At 47.3% G+C, this 22,469-nt stretch overlaps 1 protein-coding gene across 2 annotated transcripts in view; it reads right to left on the minus strand.

Moving 5' to 3' along the window:
• Positions 1-22,469, minus strand: part of SPATA6 (spermatogenesis associated 6) — a 121,406-nt gene that overhangs the window by 40,524 nt on the left and 58,413 nt on the right. For both annotated transcript variants that reach the window (XM_030206967.1, XM_030206968.1), the window contains one exon: positions 4,328-4,512. In XM_030206967.1, the coding sequence (XP_030062827.1) occupies positions 4,328-4,512 (185 nt within the window). The remainder of the gene's footprint in view (positions 1-4,327; positions 4,513-22,469) is intronic.

Here is a 22,469-nt window from a genome sequence, read left to right on the forward strand (position 1 = left end):
GCCCATAGGGATAAAATGAGCCCTGATGCAGATAACGCAAGTTAAGCTTTAGTAAAAGACCCCCTTAGTATGCAAAAGTCTAAGACCAGATCATGTAGGAACACATTGTGAAATTCATGGTCAATTTTATTCAAAGCAGTAACTGAATATAAATGATGGCTTTTTTTTTTAACTTGTAAGGACAAGAAACTCCTTCAGCACCTCTAAAAATGCAGTTTTTTCTAAATTATTATTTTAGTTACCAGAAAAATACTGTACATTGGAAAGCAGGAGCAGACTCCTTATGTATGAATAGTTGCTGCAAAGGAATGAACTGAGGCCCTTTAATATTCAGGATATCACTAAGGAAGAGATATTCAAAGGGGTTTAACTGAGCAGAAGGGGATTTCAACTTTGCCTCAGGTCCCGGAAAAGGTAGCGTGGAGGGGCCATTCCGGATAATAGTACGATCGTTAATCAAACATGTAAGTGGCAAGTGACCGACTCACCTGCAAATGCGCAGTAGAGACTTCCCTCTCTGTCCCGCCCTCGCGTCAAGACGTGATGACGTCAGAGGGCGGAACAGAGAGGGAAACGGAGTCGGACTGTCGGACGCTGCCGCTGGAGCCTGGAAACGAACATCGCGCGCACCAACCTCCACCCTCCCTCCCCATCCCCGCCGCCGCTCCCGCCCCCTTCTGTATCGGGCCCCCTGCACTGACCTGACAACGCCTCTCACCTCCGTGTGGAAGCGCTGCAGGCAGCAGCAGAGCGATCTGTTGCTGCCTGCAGCGCTTTCACACGGAGGTGAGAGGTGCTGTCAGGTCAGTGCAGGGGGCCCGGCACGGAGGGGGGAGGGAGTGGCGGCGAGGAGGGTAGCTGGAAATCTCGCCCGTTTTAACGGGCTTAACGGCTAATACTATCAAAACTAGACTACTGCAATGCAATGCAGTATAATGTAGCCCACAATGATAACTACACCCCTAAATATTGACTAGTGTAAAAGTATGTGCCCTGTTTGCAGTGGCGTACCTAGGGTAGTTGACACCCGGGGCCGGTCATTTTTTAACACCCCCCCCCCCCCCCCCCAAATCCAGTACTAGGCATGCCGAGAATACAAAACACTCAGGACCTATAGAGCAATTCTACCATACCATAAGCAGTCATTTCTACGATTCACACAAGGAAAAGGAAAGCATGTTAAACACTACAGTGAGCACTAGAACATCAATTCACCTATTGTAAAACGAAACCAGACAGAATAGTACAAATCCTCGATCCTGCACAGTCAATGCCAACTGAAAGCCATGTCTTTTTCACAAACACAGATACACCCTAATCCACTATAGAACAAGTAATCATAAACTTTCTATGTAGACAAAAATTAAACTGAACCTCCAAGATGCCAGACTCTGCATACAATGCAACACCACAGAAACAGAAAATGCCCCCTAGTACTGTGCAAAATATAAAGACAGCAGATGTAAATTTGAAAAAACTAACAAATACCAATCACCACTTTACAAATTAACAAATAGAAATAAAACAAATATAGAAAATAAAATAATACCATTTTATTGGACTAATACATTTAGCTGTCAAAGGCCAAAACCTTCTTCCTCAGGTCAATACAGTATAGTGCTGTTACAGTATCCTATCCTGACCTGAGGAAGGGGGTTTTGTTCTCCAAAGGTTAGTCAAAATGTATTAAAATTAGTCCAATAAAAAGATTACCTCATTTACATGTTCTATTATAAACATTTATTAACACAGCTACAATACTACTTTATTCTAAAGCAAAAAAATAAAAATATATATTTTATTTACAGTTTGTCTCTGGTTTCTGCTTTCCTCATCTTCTTTTCACTGTCTTCCTTCCATCCAGCATCTGTCTTTGTTCTCTCTCTGCCATCCAGTGTCTGCCCTCTCTGCTGTCCCCGCCATCCAATGTCTGCCCTCTCTCCCTGCCCCTTCCATGCACATCTGCCCTCTATCTCTGCCCCTGTCTGCCCTCTCTCTCTCCCCCCTTCCATTCACTGCCCTTTCTATCCCTTCCATCCACTGTCTGCCCTTTCTCTCTGCCCCTTCAATCCACCATTTACCCTCCCTCTCCCATCTATCCAGGGCCTGCCCTCCCTCTCGCTCCCCCTTCCATCCAGGATCTGTCCCCTCTCTCTCTCTCTCTCTCTCTCTCTCTCTGCCCCTTTTTTCAGCCCCCAGTTCCAGCCCCCTTATCCCACCTGCCCCTAGTTCTAGCCCCAGCCCACATCTCCCACATGCCCCCCTTTTCAGCCCCCAGTTTCAGCTCCACTATCCTACCAGTCCCAGCCCTTTTCTCTCACCAGTCCCAAGCTTCAGCCCCAGCCACTTCTCCCTGTCTCCTTTTCGGCCCCCAGTCCCCCAGTATCAGCCCCCAGTCCCCCAGTTTCAGCCCCCATTTCCAGTACTAGCCCCCTTATCACACCTACCCTTCTTTTCAGCCCCCAGTTCCAGCTCTTCATCCACATGCCTTGCACTAGGGACCCCCTTTTCAGCCCCAGCCCCATTTTCCCACAAAGCCCCAGGCATGGCCCCCATTTTCTTGCATGGCCCCTTCTCAGACCCCAGTTCCAGCCCTCTTCTCCCCTCTGAACACCCCCTCCCCTTCTCCCCTATGAGATCCCCCACCCCAGTCCCCTTCTCCCCTCTAAGACCCCCACCTTCTCCCATCTGACACCCCACCGACCCGATCCGACCACCAGCTCCGCTGCTCTTCTCCTGCCACCGCCCTGCCTTTAAAGAAAAATCGGTGAAGCAGCGTTGCAGGCAGTGCCTCGCGTCTGCCCTGCTTGTAAAAGAAGCAAATCTCCTTCTTCTCGTCTTCGTCGGGCCTTCCGTCACTGTGTCCCGCCCTCTTCTGAGGTAACTTCCTATTTCCGCAAGGGCGGGACATAATGAGGGAAGGCCCGACGATAAGATGAGGAAAAGGAGATTTGCTTCTTTTACAAGCAGCAGGGCAGACGCGAGGCGCTGCCTGCGACGCTGCTTCACCAATTTTTCTTTAAAGGCAGGGTGGTGGCAGGAGAAGAGCAGCAGGAGCGGAGCACCCCCCACACCCACTGACACCCGGGGCGGACCGCCCCCACCGCCCTGCCCTTGGTACGCCACTGCCTGTTTGCATGGCACATACTTTCACTGTGGGTATATGGACATGGGCGGAGTTTGGATAGAGTACAGGCGGAGTATACACTTAGACATGCAAATTGTATAATTCTATAATTTATGCATATTCTTGCTTCCATCTAGATATGAGCATTTACGCCAGCCCTAATGCAGGTATAAGTGATCATTATAAAATATGTCTTTGCTGCCTTAAACTAGGCATCTGGTAATAAAATTTAATTCCACATGTGCAGAAATCTATTTTTATAAAAGACATACGTAAGTACATAAGTATTGCCATACTAGGAAAGACCAAAGGTCCATCAAGCCCAGCATCCTGTTTCCAACAGTGGCCAATCCAGCTCACAAATACCCGGCAAGATCCCAAAAATGTACAAAACATTTTGTACTGCTTATCCCAGAAATAGTGGATTTTCCCCAAGTCCATTTAATAACGGTCTATGGACTTTTCCTTTAGGAAACGGTCCAAACCTTTTTTAAACTCCGCTAAGCTAACCGCCTTTACCACATTCTCTGGCAACGAATTCCAGAGTTTAATTACACGTTGAGTGAAGAAAAACTTTCTCCGATTCGTTTTAAATTTACTACATTGTAGCTTCATCGCATGCCCCCTAGTCCTAGTATTTTTGGAAAGCGTGAACAAACGCTTCACATCTACCCGTTCAACTCCACTCATTATTTTATAGACCTCTATCTCCCCTCGGCCGCCTTTTCTCCAAGCTGAAGAGCCCTAGCCGCTTTAGCCTTTCCTCATAGGGAAGTCGTCCCATCCCTTTTATCATTTTTGTCGCCCTTCTCTGCACCTTATCTTTTTTGAGATAACCTGAGTATGCATTAATTTACACACACTTATAGTTTGGTGGCATTTCCAAATGGAGGTTTTGGACAGGGTTTGCCCTTATGCATCTAATTACATGTTTTTTTTTTAATATGCACAAAATCACGCAACCTAAAATGGCGAATTTGTTCATGCCCAAGAGCAGGTGTGAGTGTGTGTGTGTGTGTGTGTGTACTTCCTGTGCAGAAATTTTAGAAAGACAAATATTGGAATAATTTGTCTTATACAATTGGCGGAGCTTATGCCCATTTCTGCTGCATAGCTTAGGCAGCCTGGCATAAAATTTTTTTCTCTATAGATAAAAGTGATCCAAACTTTTATGAGGAAATGCAAATGAGCCAGCCTTACCTTTCCCTCAGAGAGGATCGATTTAGAATAGGGCTTTGGGAGCTCTTCAGCACAGATGAGGGCCTGGGATGGGTCATTAAGAGCCCAGCAGAACGAAACTGCCTGCCAGCTGGCTTGGAGATCAACTGCTCAGCAAAGCTATCAGAGGAAGCATGAAGGTCACTCGTAGAAGATTCCGTTATAATCTGTAAACAAACAGAAGTAGGAATAGTTGTTAAAGCCAGGGATATAAGGAATTTTTCTTTTTTTTTTTTACTATTTTCAGGCACCCTAGACAGGAACTGAAGCGACAAAAATGAATTTCCCAAAATGTTCTTATTAAGTGAGTAACTATATAAGTTCCAATTAACCCTTTAGTGTCCGATGTTCCCGTAATAAGCCATATGGGAACAGAGGACACTAAAGGGTACTGGGGGAAGAAACATTTTTTTGTTTTTCCCTTTTTATTTATTTTTGTTACATTTGTACCCCCCCCCCCCCCCCCCTGCGCTTTCCCACTTGTGGCAGGCTCAATGCGGCTTACTTGGGGCAATGGAGGGTTAAGTGACTTGCCCAGAGTCACAAGGAGCTGCCTGTGCCTGAAGTGGGAATCAAACTCAGTTCCCCAGGGCCAAAGTCCACCACCCTAACCACTAGGCCACTCCTCTACTGTTGCTACTATTGGAGATTCTACATGGAATGTTGCTATTCCACTAGCAACATTTCTTGTAGAAGTCGGCCCTTGCAGATCACCAATGTGGCCGCGCAGGCTTCTGCTTCTGTGAGTCTGACGTCCTGCACGTACGTGCAGGACGTCAGACTCACAGAAACAGAAGCCTGCGCAGCCTTCTACATGGAATGTTGCTAGTGGAATAGCAACATTCCATGTAGAATCTCCAATAGTAGCAACATTCCATGTAGAATCTCCAATAGTAGCAACATTCCATGTAGAATCTTCAATAGTATCTATTTTATTTTTGTTACATTTGTACCCCACTCTTTCCCACTCATGGCAGGCTCAATGCAGCTTACATGGGGCAATGGAGGGTTAAGTGACTTGCCCAGAGTCACAAGGAGCTGCCTGTGCCTGAAGTGGGAATCAAACTCAGTTCCTCAGGACCAAAGTCCACCACCCTAACCACTAGGCCACTCCTCCACTGTTGCTACTATTTGAGATTCTACATGGAATGTTGCTATTCCACTAGAAGTCGGCCCTTGCAGATCACCAATGTGGCCACGCAGGCTTCTGTTTCTGTGAGTCTGACGTCCTGCACATACGTGCAGGACGTCAGACTCACAGAAACAGAAGCCTGCGCAGCCTTCTACATGGAATGTTGCTAGTGGAATAGCAACATTCCATGTAGAATCTCCAATAGTAGCAACATTCCGTGTAGAATCTCCAATAGTATCTATTTTATTTTTGTTACATTTGTACCCCACTCTTTCCCACTCAGGGCAGGCTCAATGCAGCTCACCTGGGGCAATGGAGGGTTAAGTGACTTGCCCAGAGTCACAAGGAGCTGCCTGTGCCTGAAGTGGGACTCGAACTGAGGTCCTCAGGACCAGGGTCTACCACCCTAACCACTCCTCCACTCAGTGAAGTTCTCTGGGACAATGAAAGCGATGGTGATTTTTTTTCCGTCCAGGTGTCTGTGATATTGGTGTCACGAGCGGGGACTACCAGGCAGGCAAAGAAAGCCAGAACATAAGCACACAAGCAGCTGAAGCAGTGGAGTTGGTGGGGTTGCTCTGACTGCAGTACCAGCCAACGACATGGCGGAGCTGATGGCTATGCACCCACAGTCCTTCTTTAGCCTCTGCTGCCCACTCCCACAATTCACCTCAGGGTCCTGGGCTTCTACCAGGTGACAGGGGGGAAGAGCGGAAAGAAAGTGAAGGTAGGGCAGGGGAAGAATGATCGCTGATAGAGGGAGAGGAGTGTGGCTGGCAGGGCCGCCGAGAGACTAGGCCGGGCCCGGGGCAAGGCCGCCCCGCCTCCGCCCCCCGCAGGACGTCAGACTCAGAAACAGAACGAAGGAAGAAGAGGACCTCGGATGGCGGGAGTTGGGGTCCCCCGCCAGCAAAGGTAGGCGATGGCAGGCGGGCGGGGGGGATCAAGAGGGTCATCGGCGGGGGGGGGGGGGTCAAAGTTGTTGTTGGTGGTGCTGGCGGCGGCGGGGGATGTTGGCAATGGCGCCGGGGGGGTTCGGTGGCGCCAGGGGGGGGGGGGCTAAAATGTGCCCCCTCACCCCGGGCTCTGGACCCCCCTCCCACCGAAGTCTGGCTACGCCCCTGGCAGATCGCCTCCCTTCGGGCATTCCCTACCTGTGTCCCACCCTCGTCTTATGTAATTTCCGGTTTCTGTGAGGGTGGGACACAGGGAGGGAAGGCCCGAAGGGAGGCGATCTGTGACTGCCGCTTCAAATGCAGGGGGCCTGGAGCCGAGGAGGCAGGCAGGTGAGACCGGGGACAGCAGCGCCGGCGGCCTGAGCCCGGCACCGGGCCCCCCTTGGAGGCCCGGGCCCAGGGAATTTTGTCCCCCCTGCCCCCCCCTCTCTGTGGCCCTGGTGGCTGGGTGGGGCATGAAGAGGGAGGAGTGGGTAAGGTGCAGGAGACTGAGCACAGCAGTATGTGAGAGAGTGTACCCAGGAGAGAGCAATGAACACATATACATACATAAAACACGCATGCACATTCTTCCAGAGCAACTGTCATCCACACACAGCCCGCATCCTTTCTCCCGCTCCCCCACCCACCATACTCCAAGAGCAAATGTAACACAATCGCCTAGGAGCAGATTGACCTATCATTGGATGGTCCATCTCATAATGGGCCGATCATCCTGTTATTAGACATACTGGTTCGCTTCCACTCACTCTTGAGTCCACCCCATTAAAAGTGGAAAGGTTTGAGGTTTTGTGGCATTTAAGTTACTGTCAAACCATGGGCCTCTGCACCTTTAAGGTAACAGATTTAGGAGGGAAATGATCAAAATGAGCTACAATATTTTTCAGAGGGGGTGCATCATGGGCGGAGCATGGGTATTCCTACATTAACGAGCCAGTGCATTATGATTAACACAAGCTAACTCGATAATGCAGAGTTAATGCAGGAACACCTAGGATGCGATAAATGCTCTCACACACTAATGACATTAGCACATGACCTGCAATAAAATATTTAAGGGAAAATACCGCATAAATGCTACGTTAAATCTAGGCTTAGCGCACAGAAAGTCCTGCATTAAAACTCGTGAAGCCCAGATTTTACCACACTTTAAAAGGGCTCCTTAAATAACTCTGGCCCAGATGCATCAACCAATCTAAAACGTAAAAGTCCTTAACGAATTTTAAAAAACAAAGAATGCACCAAAAAAACAAGCCGCACACGTTCGGTGCGGTATTGTAAAGTACATTGCATCAAACTGGTGTAATCCCCATCATTAATCGGCCCCTAAAGCATGCGCAGAGCAGCCAAGCGTTATGCTGGCTGCTCTGTGTATGCCACAAACGTCAAAACAAACAAAACACAAACACGTTGAAAATAAAAGGGGCAAAGGCGCTCGTCAGGAGCGTCCTGTATGGACGCCCCCCCCCCCCCGCCCGAGGTCGCCGCTGCTCCCCGCTTCCCCCTGTATTAAATAAAAAATCAAAATGAAAATCAAAAGTTTAGCAGTTCCTCTCTCTCTCTTTTTCCTTCTCCCACAGCTCCGCCTCCCGCCACCCTCCGCCCCCATGCCCCGCCTCCATGAGGTCATCGCCGCCGCTCCCCCCCCGGACCCCCTCCGACAGCTTGGGGGCGGGGCACGGGGCGGAGGATGGCGGGAGGCGGAGCTGTGGGAGAAGGAGAAAGAGAGAGAGAGGAAGGGAAGGGGGGCCGGGGCTGCTAAACTTTTGATTTTTGATTTAATACAGGGGGAAGCGGGGAACAGCGGCGACCTCGGGCGGGGGGGGGGGAAGGCCGTCCGTACAGGACGCTCCTGACGAGCGCCTTTGCCCATCCTTTTTTGCTTTTTGGTTTGATTTTCTTTTTTTATGCAGGGGGAAGCGGGGAGCAGTGTCTGTACGACAGCACAGGCCTTAACGACAGCTCTGACCTCACGTTAAATATTTCACGGTAAATGATTCGGTGCAATCGTCGGTATGGTTAGTGCAACATCCCGAATTGTCCACATTGCAATCGTAAGTGACTCGTTTGCATTCCGTTTTCGTTAGCTGCTAGCGTCGTCGGAAAATGGCCTTTAATGCATGCTACGGTTGAAAATTTCTTCGTTCAAGGGTCGTTCAAGTTTAGTGCATCTGGGCCTCTGTGTCATAAATGCACAGAAAGCTGTGGAATGAGGGGGACATAGGATGAAGGTGAAAGAGGACAAACTAATCTAAGAAATATTTCTTTATGGAAAGGGTGGTGGACATAGGATGTCTAAGGGAGAGGAAAGGATAGTAGATAGCAAGGATGGGAAGACTGGATAGGTTATATGGTCTTTATCTACCGTCATGTTTCTATGAGGGAGTCTATAGGAAACGATCGCTCCCCCTTAACTGTACTTCCTCAGAGCCACAGAGCCAGTGGTGTAGCCATGAGTGGGCCTGGGTGGGCCGGAGCCCACCCTATTTGGACTCAGGCCCACCCAGAATTGTGGCACTCTTGCTATGGCTGGCAGAGATCCTCAAACCCCGCCAGCTGAAGATTTTCTCCTCCTCAGGCAGTCGGTGCTCTTCCAAACGGCAGCTGGCACCACTTGCCTCGAGCTGACACCAACAGCAGCTCCTCTGCACATGTTTAGTTTTCACGCATGCAGTGGCGTAGCAAGGGTGGGGTGGTGGGGGCGGTCCGCCCCGGGTGCACGCTGCTGGAGGGTGCAGAGAGCAGCCGCGCGCCTGTCGGCTCCGCTGGTTCCCTGCTCCCTCTGCCCCGGAACAGGTTACTTCCTGCTCTTTGCACCCTCCAGCAGCCAAGAATGCACCCGGAGGGGGGGGGGGGGGCTTGATGCACCAGGGAGGGGGTTGTCATTGCGTGGGGGGGGGGGGGGTGTCGTGCTGCACCCTGGGGGGACGGACGCCGCTGAACCCGGGGGGGGGGTGCGCAGCGGCAGTCCACCCCGGGTGGCAGCCGACCTAAGATCGCCACTGCACAGTCAGCTGGACTTGGCATCAGCCAGCTCGAGAAAAGTGCTCCTGGCTGTTTACATAGTAACATAGCAAATGACGGCACATAAAGACCTGAACAGTCCATAAAGTCTGCCCAACAAGATGAACTCATTTTACATGGTATGCGATACTTTATACGTATACCCGAATTTGATTTGTCCCTGCCATTCTCAGGGCACAGACCGTAGAAATCTGCCCAGCATTGTTCTTGTACTAAAAGTTCTGAAGATTCTGGAATCTTAAAGAGTTACAAGATTCCGGAATCCCAATTAGTAGCAACATTCCATGTAGAACCCCAAAGAGTAACATAGTAAATGATAGCAGATAAAGACCTCTACAGTCCATCCAGTCTGCCCAACAAGATAAACTCAATTTATATGTATACCCAAGTTTGATTTTTCCTTGCCATTTTTCAGGGCACAGACCGTAGAAGTCTGCCCAGCACTCTTCTTGTACTAAAAGTTCTGAAGCTAACGTCGAAGCCCCTTAGAATTTACACTCCAGCCCAGCCCTATCTATTCAGTCACGATCAGGGCGTAGACCATAGAGGTCTGCCCAGCTCCCGTTTTGTTTCCCAATTACCGGCGTCGCCACCCGTTCTGCGCTAAGATTCCGTGGAACCATTCCTCCTAAACGGGATTCCTCTGTGTTTTGCTTCGCATTTAATCTCTCGGTGCGACTGCGTTTATCAAGGCTCCAGGTCTGCCCTCGCGTACGCTGCTACAGTTTCTTTTAGGAGAAAAAAAAAGTGTTCACGGAAAAAGGTGCTGGATATGTTGAAGCTTTCCAGTGGCAAAGAAATCAAGAACGCCAAGTAGGAAACAGAGATAATCCCTACATGCAAAAATGTGGGTGGAAAGACAAAAAGATCAACGACTCAGTGTGACTTACAAATCTAATCAATAAATAATAAATATAACTGTGAGCCTACGACAATCCAACAGATATTAAATTGGACACTGAATGGGCCTAATCATTCTTAGCATCTATCATGCTCTATGCTTCTGTGTATCTCTGTTCTTAGTCGTTGGTGAGGCCTCACCTGGAGTGTTGTGTTCAGTTTTGGAGGCCGTACCTTGCGAAGGATGTTAAAAAAATGGAAGCGGTGCAAAGAAAAGCTACGAGAATGGTATGGGATTTGCGTTCCAAGACGTATGAGCAGAGACTTGCTGACCTGAACATGTCTACCCTGGAGGAAAGGAGGAACAGGGGTGATATGATACAGACGTTCAAATACTTGAAAGGTATTAATCCGCAAACGAACCTTTTCCGGAGAGGGGAAGGCGGTAGAACGAGAGGACATGAAATGAGATTGAAGGGGGGCAGACTCAAAAAAGATGTCAGGAAGTATTTTTTCACGGAGAGGGTGGTGGATGCTTGGAATGCCCTCCCGCGGGAGGTGGTGGAGATGAAAACGGTAACGGAATTCAAACAGGCGTGGGATATCCATAAAGGAATCCTGTGCGGAAGGAATGGATCCTCAGAAGCTTAGCTGAAATTGGGTGGCGGAGCAGGTGGGGGGAAGAGGGGTTGGTGGTTGGGAGGCGAGGATAGTGGAAGGCAGACTTATACGGTCTGTGCCAGAGCCGGTGATGGGAGACGGGAAGTACTGCTGGGCAGACTTGTACGGTCTGTGCCCTGAATAAGGTAGATACAAATCAAGGTAAGGTTTACACATTTGTTTGTCTTGTTGGGCAGACTGGATGGACCGTGCAGGTCTTTTTCTGCCGTCATCTACTATGTTACTATCGTATCTCTGTTCTTAGATGTGGCACTCATCGTTCATTTTCTCTTTCCTCATTCCCTGAGCTCCTTCGCCGTACAGTCCAATAATGCTCTCATCAGGGGACCATTATGTATGGCAGTTGCTATTTTCCCTATTTTCATCCGCAGCTCTTCCTATACAGAGGCCGCAATCAGCAAACGTTCTCTGCAAGCAGCAAAGCTTTTGAAACACTGTTCCACTAATTTGTTTTTTTCGGCATGCCACTAGATGTCCTCAGAAGAACAATTCTTGGCCCTCCGAGGTGTTAACCTGCATTATTCTGCAGTCGCCTTCCTTGCTGTGATGCGGCATTTTCTCCTTCATCACAGTGGCAGATCAATTCGCCAGGGAACAGAGTTTCAAGAACCTTGACAATTTCATTTCTTTGCCGATGTTCATAAAGATCACTTTGAAAGTTTATGTTCATGAAATTAACTGAGAAGAGTTTGAAAAATCATGCTACATGCTGTTGACCGAGGGGGAGAAAACTCTGATCCTTGAGGGCTACAAACTGATTGAATTTTCAGGATACCTCACAAATACGTAGTGGAGGAGTGGCCTAGTGGTTAGGGTGGTGGACTTTGGTCCTGGGGAACTGAGGAACTGAGTTCGATTCCCAGCACATGCAGCTCCTTGTGACTCTGGGCAAGTCACTTAACCCTCCATTGCCCCACGTAAGCCGCATTGAGCCTGCCATGAGTGGGAAAGCGCAGGGTACAAATGTAACAAAAATAAAATAGATACTATTGGAGATTCTACATGGAATGTTGCTACTATTGGAGATTCTACATGGAATGTTGCTATTCCACTAGCAACATTCCATGTAGAAGCCTGCGCGGCCACATTGGTGATCTGCAAGGGCCGACTTCTACATGGAATGTGCGGGGAACTGAGCAACTAAGTTCGATTCCCACTTCAGGCACAGGCAGCTCCTTGTGACTCTGGGCAAGTCACTTAACCCTCCATTGCCCCATGTAAGCCGCATTGAGCCTGCCATGAGTGGGAAAGCGCAGGGTACAAATGTAACAAAAAAAATAGGCATGAGATCAGGGGCAGCCTCAGGCGGCGCTCTTTAGGAGCAGCATTAAGGGGGGCGGCTTCTCACAGCACTTTACCGGCTTATTACCTGTTTCGCTCAGGCAGCCGCAGTAAAAGGAAGGCGGGTGCCGGTAGCAGCAGGGCAGCGTAGGGGAATTACTGCTGCTTCCAGGTTTGCACATCACCATGACCAGGTAAAACACCCATGGGGGTGGCATCTCGGCCTGGGGGGGGGGGGGGAAGCTTGGCATGCAAGCAACATCTTGCCTTGGTCTGGCCCTGCATGAGATACTGTAGATCTACACACAATTCAGGCAGTGTGCATATTCATTAGGGAGATCCCGAAAACCTGACTTGTTTATGGCCCTGCTTTGCCTCTGTTACATAGTAACATAGTAGATGACGGCAGAAAAAGACCTGCACGGTCCATCCAGTCTGCCCAACAACATAAACTCACATGTGCCATTTTTTGTGTATACCTTACCTTGATTTGTACCTGTCTTTTTCAGGGCACAGACCGTATAAGTCTACCCAGCACTATCCCCGCCTCCCAACCACCAGCCCTGCCTCCCACCACCGGTTCTGGCACAGACTGTATAATTCTGCCCAGCACTATCCCCGCCTCCCAACCACCAGCCCTGCCTCCCACCACCGGCTAAGCTTCTGGGGATCCCTTCCTTCTGAGCAGGATTCCTTTATGTTTATCCCACGCATGTTGTAGTCTAAAACAAGTTCGTTGTGCTGTTGGCGAGGTACATAAGTACATAAGTATTGCCATACTAGGAAAGACCAAAGATCCATCAAGCCCAGCATCCTGTTTTCAACAGTGGCCAATCCAGGTCACAAATACCTGGCAAACAAGTACAAAACATTTTATACTGCTTATCCCAGAAATAGTGGATTTTCCCCCAAGTCCATTTAATAATGGTCTATCGACTTTTTCTTTAGGAAGCCATCCAAACCTTTTTTAAACTCCGCTAAGCTAACCGCCTTTACCACATTCTCCAGCAACGAATCCCAGAGTTTAATTAAACATTGCATGAAGAAACATTTTCTCCGATTCATTTTAAATTTACTACATTGTAGCTTCATCGCATGCCCCCTAGTCCTAGTATTTTTGGAAAGAGTAAACAAGCGATTCACGTCTATCCGTTCCACTCCATTCATTGTTTTACAGACCTCTATCATATCTCCCCTCAGCCGTCTTTTCTCCAAGCTGAAGAGCCCTAGCCACTTTAGCCTTTCCTCATAGGGAAGTTGTCTCATCCCCTTTATCATTTTCGTCGCCCTTCTCTGTACCTTTTCTAATTCTACTATATCTTTTTTGAGATGCAGTGACCAGAATCGAACACAATATTTGAGGTGCGGTCGCACCATGGAGCGATACAAAGGCATTATAACATCCTCATATTTGTTTTCCATTCCTTTCTTAATAATACCTAACATTCAATTTGCTTTCTTAGCCGCAGCAGCACACTGAGTTGTAGGTTTCAACGTATCATCAACGACGACTCCTAGATCCCTTTCTTGGTCCCTGACTCCTAACGTGGAACCTTGCATGACGTAGCTATAATTCGGGTTCCTCTTTCCCACATGCATCACTTTGCACTTGCTCACATTAAACATCATCTGCCATTTAGCCGCCCAGTCTCCCAGTCTCGTAGGGTCCTCTTGTAATTTTTCACAATCCTCCCGCGATTTAACGACTTTGAATATGACTTTAATATGACTGCCTTACTAGAAATGGGTTGTCATTTTGAATGACGTAGGAAATACCAACAACATATCCCATGTCATTGCATGTCACTAATAAATGAAAACTGGCAGAAAAAAACTTGACATTTTATGTTTTTGCTTGTTTGCCGATAACTACATTGGTTACCAATAAACTACATTGATTACCCGATAAACTACATTGGTTACCCATATATTCACATATTACTTTCAAGTTATGTGTATTTATTTTTTTATTTTATTTATTTTTTGTTACATTTGTACCCCGCGCTTTCCCACTCATGGCAGGCTCAATGCGGCTTACATGGGGCAGTGGGGGCAGTCCACCCCAGGTGCAGGCAGCAAGGGGGTACTAGGAGCAGTCAGGCGGCTGTCGGCTCTGCCGGTCCCTTGCCTCCTTTAACGTTACTTCCTGTTCTGGGGCAGGGGTCCGGCAGAGCTGACAGCTGCACACCTCCTCCGCACACCCCCTTGCTGGGAGGAAAGGTCTGGTGATGCGGTTCAGGGGGTGATGTGATGGGGGGTGGGATACACTTCGGGGGGGGGCACTCTGGGGGGGGGGCATAGCGGTGACCCACCCTGGGTGGTGAACAGGCTAGGAACGCCACTGATGTGCATTTATTCACCAAATAATTTATGGTGCATCCCCATCCTACATGCAGAATCTTACAGAACTGCCTACACGTAATGTGAAAAAAAAAATCCTCCAGAGACTTCTTAATTCTACACTTCCCTAACTGCAATAAAATCAAATATAAAACTATCCATAATGCTGGATTTTCATACCAAAGGACAACTGAATGAAACGCTTTACCCAAGCAACTCCGGGAAATTGAAGATTATCTTTCATTTTGAAAACTGTTCAAAACCCATCTGATCACCAACAATTGAATTAGTTACCCTTCAAAAATTATACCTGCTTAATCTGCAACTATGTCTGTATTTATACTCTATTCTTCTGTATTATTATTATAAACATGTGATATGTTCTAGATTATATGATACTAGAAATTTGTAGTTACATTGCTACTTAACTTGTTATATGTAATCAGAATGGTTTTTCAGTTCCACATTTGTTACTTTTTCACATTGAACTTGAATTTTTATTTGAGATAATGTGAGATACAAATGTCATAAATAAATTAATAAATTACTTAGGAAATCTTTTACTAAGGCACGCTCACGTTTTTAGCGCACGCTAAAAGTGTGGGCGCGGCTAAACGTTAGAGACGCCCATAGGAATGCATCAGCGTCTCTAACATTTAGCGTGCCCACAATTTTAGCGCGTGCTAAAAACGTGAGCATTCCTTAGTAACAGGAAGTTACATCAGATGAGGGCGGGACACAGTGAGGGAGAAAGCCCGAAGGGAGGCAATCTGCCGCTTTCACATGGAGGTGAGGCGCTGCCGATTTGAATGCAGGGGGGCCCGATGGTGGACGGAGGGGGGCTGTCGATGGAGCCGAGGGCGGGCGGGGTGAGACCGGGGACTGCAGCGCCGGCGGCCTGGGAGCAAGAGAAGGAGAGAGACCCTGGCGCCGGCCCCCCTTGGAGGCCCAAGCCCAGGGAATTTGGTCCCCCTCTGATATCTGCCCGATGTGGTGTGAACTCTGACTGTCTGAATAATTGTTTTTTGCAGTTTGTTAGACCTTGGTGGAGTGTAATGTGTTTGAGCCAAAAATGAAAGTGCTCCATTGGGAAGGATCTTTAGTGCTGTTCTCAGTCCAGTTTCCAATTCTTTAGCTGTTTGCCTTTTTTATGGCCTCCTTTATCCTGGATAACCATTCTGCTTCTCTCTTGTGCTCTACATATCCTCAGATAAGCTTCTCTCCAGAACCTACTAGGCGGTACTTGAACTGTACTAACATTCTTCCCTTATTCCCTGTACAATTTGCCTTGGGATCTGCTTGAATAATTTCTTTTGGTATCATTTCTATTTTCTGCATGTTTCTGCAACTGTTACGTTCACTTTGTTATTACAGTATGTGTATTTATTGGGATTTATTAACCACCTTTATGAAGAGATTCGCCCATGGCGATATACACTGGGTCCAGTTTAAAGTAAAATGTATATGTTTATGGAACCTAAGAAAATGAGGGACTTTTTAATTTCCAAAGAAAATGAAAGATCGATCCAGAATGCCCAATAGAGAGAGACTGTGCTGAGAAAGTCTGGCTGTGGGTTACTACATGTTTCTATTCTATTTTTGTTAATTTTGCTAAATATTAATTTTTTCCTTGTACCTTGCCCCTAAGTTGTGGTCTAAATATTATGTAAAACTAGTAAAAAAAGGCCCGTTTCCGAAACCAATGAAACGGGCGCTAGCATGTGGCTGGGTCGCGGGTAATCCTTCCAGCTGGGCCGCAGCTTGTCCTGTTCGCCCACGTCCCAGATGGTGACGGGCATGTTGTTTTCCGGCTCCTCTGACTCCATGTCAAGCGATCCCAAATATAGTCTGTGCTATAGGCCCTCTGGCACTCTTCAGTACTGGCATTAGGCATTTAAAAATTCCACCCCCCCCCCCCCCCCGGTCTATCTTTGCACATACCCACAGCAGGAATATTCTTCTCTCGTTCCAGCGGTGGTTCTGTGCTCTCTGTGCTGCACAAATAATGAGCCATTCTGCTGGGGAATGCTCCTCCCTTATTGTCACGTAGTTTCTTCTGATTGGTCCGTCTTACGTTGCCTAGTGTTGCCTGGGAACGGTGTTGTGATGGTCCTTTGTGTTTCAGAATGTTGAGAGTGTTTTTTCTGATTGGTCCGTCATGCGAGGGCGGGGCAGAGAGACATGGTCAGTGTTGTGGCTTCACCACCATGAATCCATGAACCCTTCAGTGAGTGACTTCAGAACGTTGTCTTCAGAACGTTGAGGGTGAGCTTTATTATAGTAGATTACTTATGTAAGATTTGTGATATTTTTTTTTCTAAAATATCCTACATTTATGATTAACAGATGAATGTGAAGTTTAAATGCAAATAAAAATAAAATAAAAATAAAGTAAAACTTATAATATATGCATAAATACAATTAATGGAAACAGAAAATTGAAACCTAGTAATAGCACTAATGAAACCCTATCAGAAAGATAACAGTGCTGTAGAACAATCATATAACAAAAATATGATAAATGTCAATACAATACAAACAATACTATGATAACGGAAGAACATTCAAGTAACATAGATATGATATCAATGCTGTTCATACAATGAAAAATCTTACGATGTATCCATGGGGGCCAAGTGCACCTCAAATATATAGACAGGGACAAGAGGGGTTGTACAAAGTCAGCTGAGATAAATAGATGGGTGGCTGAACTCGAGGAAAATTATATGTCGAGTTCAATAAGACATGAGGAATGGATCCATGGAATCTTAGTGGAGATTTTTATTTATTTTGTTACATTTATACCCCACACTTTCCCACTCATGGCAGGCTCAATGCAGCTTACATGGGGCAATGGAGGGTTAAGTGACTTGTCCAGAGTCACAAGGAGCTGCCTGTGCCTGAAGTGGGAATCAAACTCAGTTCCTCAGGACCAAAGTCCACCACCCTAACCACTAGGCCACTCCTCCACTGTTGCTACTATTTGAGATTCTACATGGAATGTTGCTGCTATTCCACTAGCAACATTCCATGTAGAAGTCGGCCCTTGCAGATCACCAATGTGGCCATGCAGGCTTCTGTGAGTCTGAAGTCCTGCACGTACGTGCAGGACGTCAGACTCACAGAAACAGAAGCCTGAGCAGCCTTCTACATGGAATGTTGCTAGTGGAATAGCAACATTCCACGTAGAATCTCCAATAGTAGCAACATTCCATGTAGAATGTCCAATAGTATCTATTTTATTTTTGTTACATTTGTACCCTGCGCTTTCCCACTCATGGCAGGCTCAATGCGGCTTACGTGGGGCAATGGAGGGTTAAGTGACTTGCCCTCAGTCACAAGGAGCTGCCTGTGCCTGAAGTGGGAATCCAACTCAGTTCCTCAGGACCAAAGTCCACCACCCTAACCACTAGGCCACTCCTCCATTGGGAGATTGGGTGGCAACAGCAGTAATTGGGAAGCAAAATCAGTGCTGGGCAAACTTCTATGGTCTGTGCCCTGAAAATGGCAAGGGCAAATCAAACTCGGGTATATACATAACGTATCACATACCATGTAAAATGAGTTTATCATGTTGGGCAGACTAGATGGACTGTATAGGTCTTTATCTGTCGTCATTTACTATGTTACCATGTTACTATGAACCGGTCTGAGTTACAGGATGTGCAGCACACGCTAGTCGAGGTGCAGCGTCAGTGTATAGGCAGTCAACACAAGTATTTAAGGCTTGAGAGAAGAGCCAGGCTTTCACCTCTTGGAATAGAGGTAGTCTTGAGTTAGATGTAGCCCCTCTGGGAGTAAGTTCCAGAATGGCGGGGGGGGGGGGGGGGGGGGGCTATTCCTGAAAAGGCTCCCTAGTGGTATCACATTCTGCAATTTCATTTGATATATGAATGTAAGTTTGGTTTAAGTTAGGAATCGTATTATTTTAGGGATCCTCACCCCACTGAGTTACTCATGTATCAGGGCCACTTCTGCGTGCAATGAGTTTGCTTTATCTTTGATGTTTTTTCCAAGAAGTAGTTGTTAGCTATCTCTTTTTCTTCTGGCTTTTTATCTTCATCAGTTAGACTCAGAAATCACAGTACTATATCCAATTTATGTCTGTGATATCAATAGATGGTCCCTTGATGTAGGTTATGGATTTATTCATTTTACTTATCACACTTTTAGTTTTTCGTGTCAAGTTCAGTGTGGGTAGTCTTTCCCTCTCCTGGAAAGATCATTGCATGGTGACTTGAACTTTTTAACCTCCCCTCATTTTATTTGCCTGTGAGCTCTCTCTCTCACTCTCTCTGCCTCTCTCTTTCTCTGTCTCTCTCTCTCTCTCTCTGCCTCTCTCTTTCTCTCTCTCTTTCTCTCTCTCTCTCTCTCTCTCTCACTCATCACTCTCTCTCTCTTCTCTGTTCTCATCCCCTTCTGTTTCTCTTTCTCTCGCCTCTCTCTCTCTCATCTTTATCACTCTCGCTTCTCGGGCCTCTTTCTTTCGCTGTCCTCTGTCTCTCTCTCTGACTCTCTACATCAAACCCTCTTGTCTCTCTCCTCGTCTTTCTCTGTCTCTCTCTCTCTCTCTTACTCTCTCTCTTCTCCTACTCTTTTCTCTCTCTCGCTCTCTGCCCTGTCCTTCTCTACTGTCTCTGTCTCTCTTCTCTCACGATCTGGTCCTCTCCTCTCTTCCGCTCTCTCTCTCTGTCTCTCTCTGTCTCTCTGCAGACCAAAGAAGCTAAGACCAGTCTGGTCATCAAACCCATGTCCCCTGCATATCAGCATGCAGTATTGCCACCGAGTCATTAGCCTGGCCCCAGGAGCCACTTTTCAAGGAAAAGAACAGGAAGTTTTTTCCCTCAGCTCGACAGTATTATTATTCTCATAAGAAAAGCACTGATAATAATTCTCAGCTCATTTTATTCTTCATGATGCTAATAACATTCGGTTTTAAAACACTGCACAGGACGTTTGGCAACAGAAAAGCCGCACCGCCTGCTCGCCTTAGTTCACTGAGATCCAGAGATGCTTAAGGGCAGTGGGGAGTGATGAATTAATCACCGGCTCTGCTGTCTGTGGGCTCCAAATAATAGCTATTGCTAATATCTTTTCTTTTTTTTTTTAGAAATCAATTTTAATTAAAATGTCCCTGATAAAAAACAGCACTCTAAAAAGTTTTCTTAACAGATCATGATTTATAAGAACAGAGCCAAAAACCCAAAGGACTTTATTATAGCGGAAGATATTTGGACTTGGATTACAGATAACTTCGGAATATGGATATTGTTAAAAGCATAAATCAAGTACTTTAGTGCTTAATCTATGCATTTGAAAAACCAGCTTCACTATTTCCTGCAGACAATAGACTCTAGTGTTCATCAGTGCATTAAGCAACCAGTATATAGTAACAGAGTGGAAGACATTTAAGGCTGGTGGTAATTAGAAAGTTAAGAAATCTTGGGATCTGAACTAGACATACCTCAGAATACAAAAGGACAAAAGGACCCTTTTACTAAGCCGAGTAGGCGCCTACGTGCGGCCAACGACCCCCAATTCTGAACTACTGCATGGCCTAGGCGGCAGTGGTGTAGGAAGGGCGGGGCGGTGGGGGCGGTCCACCCCGGGTGCACGCTACTGAAGGGTGCAGAGAGCAGCCGCGCCCCTGTCGGCTCCACTGGTTCCCTGCTCCCTCTGCCCCGGAACAGGTTACTTCCTGTTCCGGGGCAGAGGGAGCAGGGAGCCAGTGAAGCCGACAGGCGCGTGGCTGCTCTCTGCACCCTCCAGCAGCCAAGAATGCACCGGGGGGGGGGGGGCTTGATGCGCCAGGGAGGGGGTGTCATTGCGCTGGGGGGGCTTGATGCGCCAGGGAGGGGGGTGTCATTGCACCGGGAGGGGTGTCGTGCTGCACCCTGGGGGGGACAGATGCCGCTACACCCGGGGGGGATATGCAGCGGCGATCCGCCCTGGGTGGCAGCCGACCTAGGATCGCCACTGCTAGGCAGTAATTTCATTTTTTACGCGTGCTCACTACACGAGCCGGAAAGTATATTTTATTTTCCGGTACGTGGTGGTAACTGGAGAGTAATCTGCATTGTACGCACGCTGACGATTACCACCCAGTTAATGCATGAGACCTTACCACTGAGTGAATGGGTGGCGGTAAGGTCTCAGGCCCAAAATGGACGCGTGCCAATTTTCATTATGCCATATGTCCATTTACGACCAAAAAAAGAGGCCTTTTTTTGCAGGTGCGCTGAAAATCGGACCTGGGCACGCCCAATAAATACGTCTACACCAGCGCAGGCCACTTTTCGGTGCACCTTAGTAAAAGTACATAAGTATATAAGTATTGCCACACTGGGACAGACCAAAGGTCCATCAAGCCCAGCATCCTGTTTCCAACAGTGGCCAATCCAGGTCACAAATACCTGGCAAGTTCCCAAAAAAGTTCAATACATTTTATGCTGCTTATCCCAGAAACAGCAGTGGATTTTCCCAAGTCATTTAAACCCCGCTAAGCTAACCGCCTTTACCACATTCTCTGGCAACGAATTCCAGAGTTTAATTACACGTTGAGTGAAGAAACATTTTCTCCGATTCGTATTAAATTTACTACTTTGTAGCTTCATCACATGCCCCTTAGTCCTAGTATTTTTGGAAAGAGTAAACAAACGGTTCACATCTACGCATTCCACTTATTTTATAGACCTCTATCATATCTCCCCTCAGTCGTCTCTTCTCCAAGCTGAAGAGCCCTAGATGCTTCAGCCTTTCCTGATAGGGAAGTCGTCCCATCCCCTTTGTCATTTTCATCTCCCTTATCTGTACCTTTTCTTATTCCACTATATCTTTTTTGAGATGCGGTGACCAGAATTGAACACAATATTCAAGGTGCGGTTCCACCATGGACCGATACAAAGGCATTATAACGTCCTTATAATTATAAGGACCTTATAATCTGCATGACCTAGAACCTCAGACAAGCCAATTTCATTTCATGGTATGACAATCTCATGTAGCAAGAAACTATCCTATTTGGTCCAGTATTAATTTGTACATCCATATATTGGTATGTAGGGGCAGTGGCGTAGCCACAGGTGGGCCTGACTTAGGGCTCAGGCCCACCCAAAAGTAGCACACGTTTAGCGGTAGCTGGTGGGGATCCCAAGCTCCATCAGCTGAAGACGGTAACGAAAATGCTATTCTCCACGATACTGGCACCTGCACATGCCTGCTGCAGACTGCCAAGGTAGAAAGAAGCGTTTTCCCGCGAGCCGGGATATTTTCTTGGTGGTGATGTGTGAGGGGAAGAACACTTGTTGCCCACCCACTTCTTACCTAGGCCCACCCAAAATCTGTTGTCTGGCTACGCCCCTGTGTAGGGGACTCAATAACTTCTGATGTATACATGCTCTGGGATCCCAATCGATGCTGATGAGGTTTTGCAGAAATAATAAAATCAAATGCTCTCATAAGTTCTGGGAATCTCTTTGAGATAGACTCAGAATTAAAAAAGGAGTGTTTGAGACTCCAGCAGAGGGTGCCTGGAGCAGTCCATGAGAGTTTTCAGGAAGGAAGCTGAAAAGGATTCCTGGGAGAATAAAGTAGACTCATTACCCTGCTGGGAAACAAAAACTTGAGAGCAGGGTGTGTCCATTGTGTCTGAAGCTAAGTTCTGCTACCAGATGGATCAATACAGAAAGCCGGTGCGGTAGAGCTGATGACTGCATGAGTTCTACCATGAGCTTTCTGCAAACAAATAGCTGGGGGATGTGGTATCGATGAGCAGAGTCGGGAATTAGCCTATTGGTTAGCGCAGTGAGCTGAGAACTGGGGTACTAGGTTTGATTCCCACTGTGGCTCCTTCTGACCTTGGGTAAGTCAC

Source organism: Microcaecilia unicolor, chromosome 6 (genome assembly GCF_901765095.1).
Source record: "Microcaecilia unicolor chromosome 6, aMicUni1.1, whole genome shotgun sequence".
Lineage (NCBI taxonomy): Eukaryota > Metazoa > Chordata > Amphibia > Gymnophiona > Siphonopidae > Microcaecilia > Microcaecilia unicolor.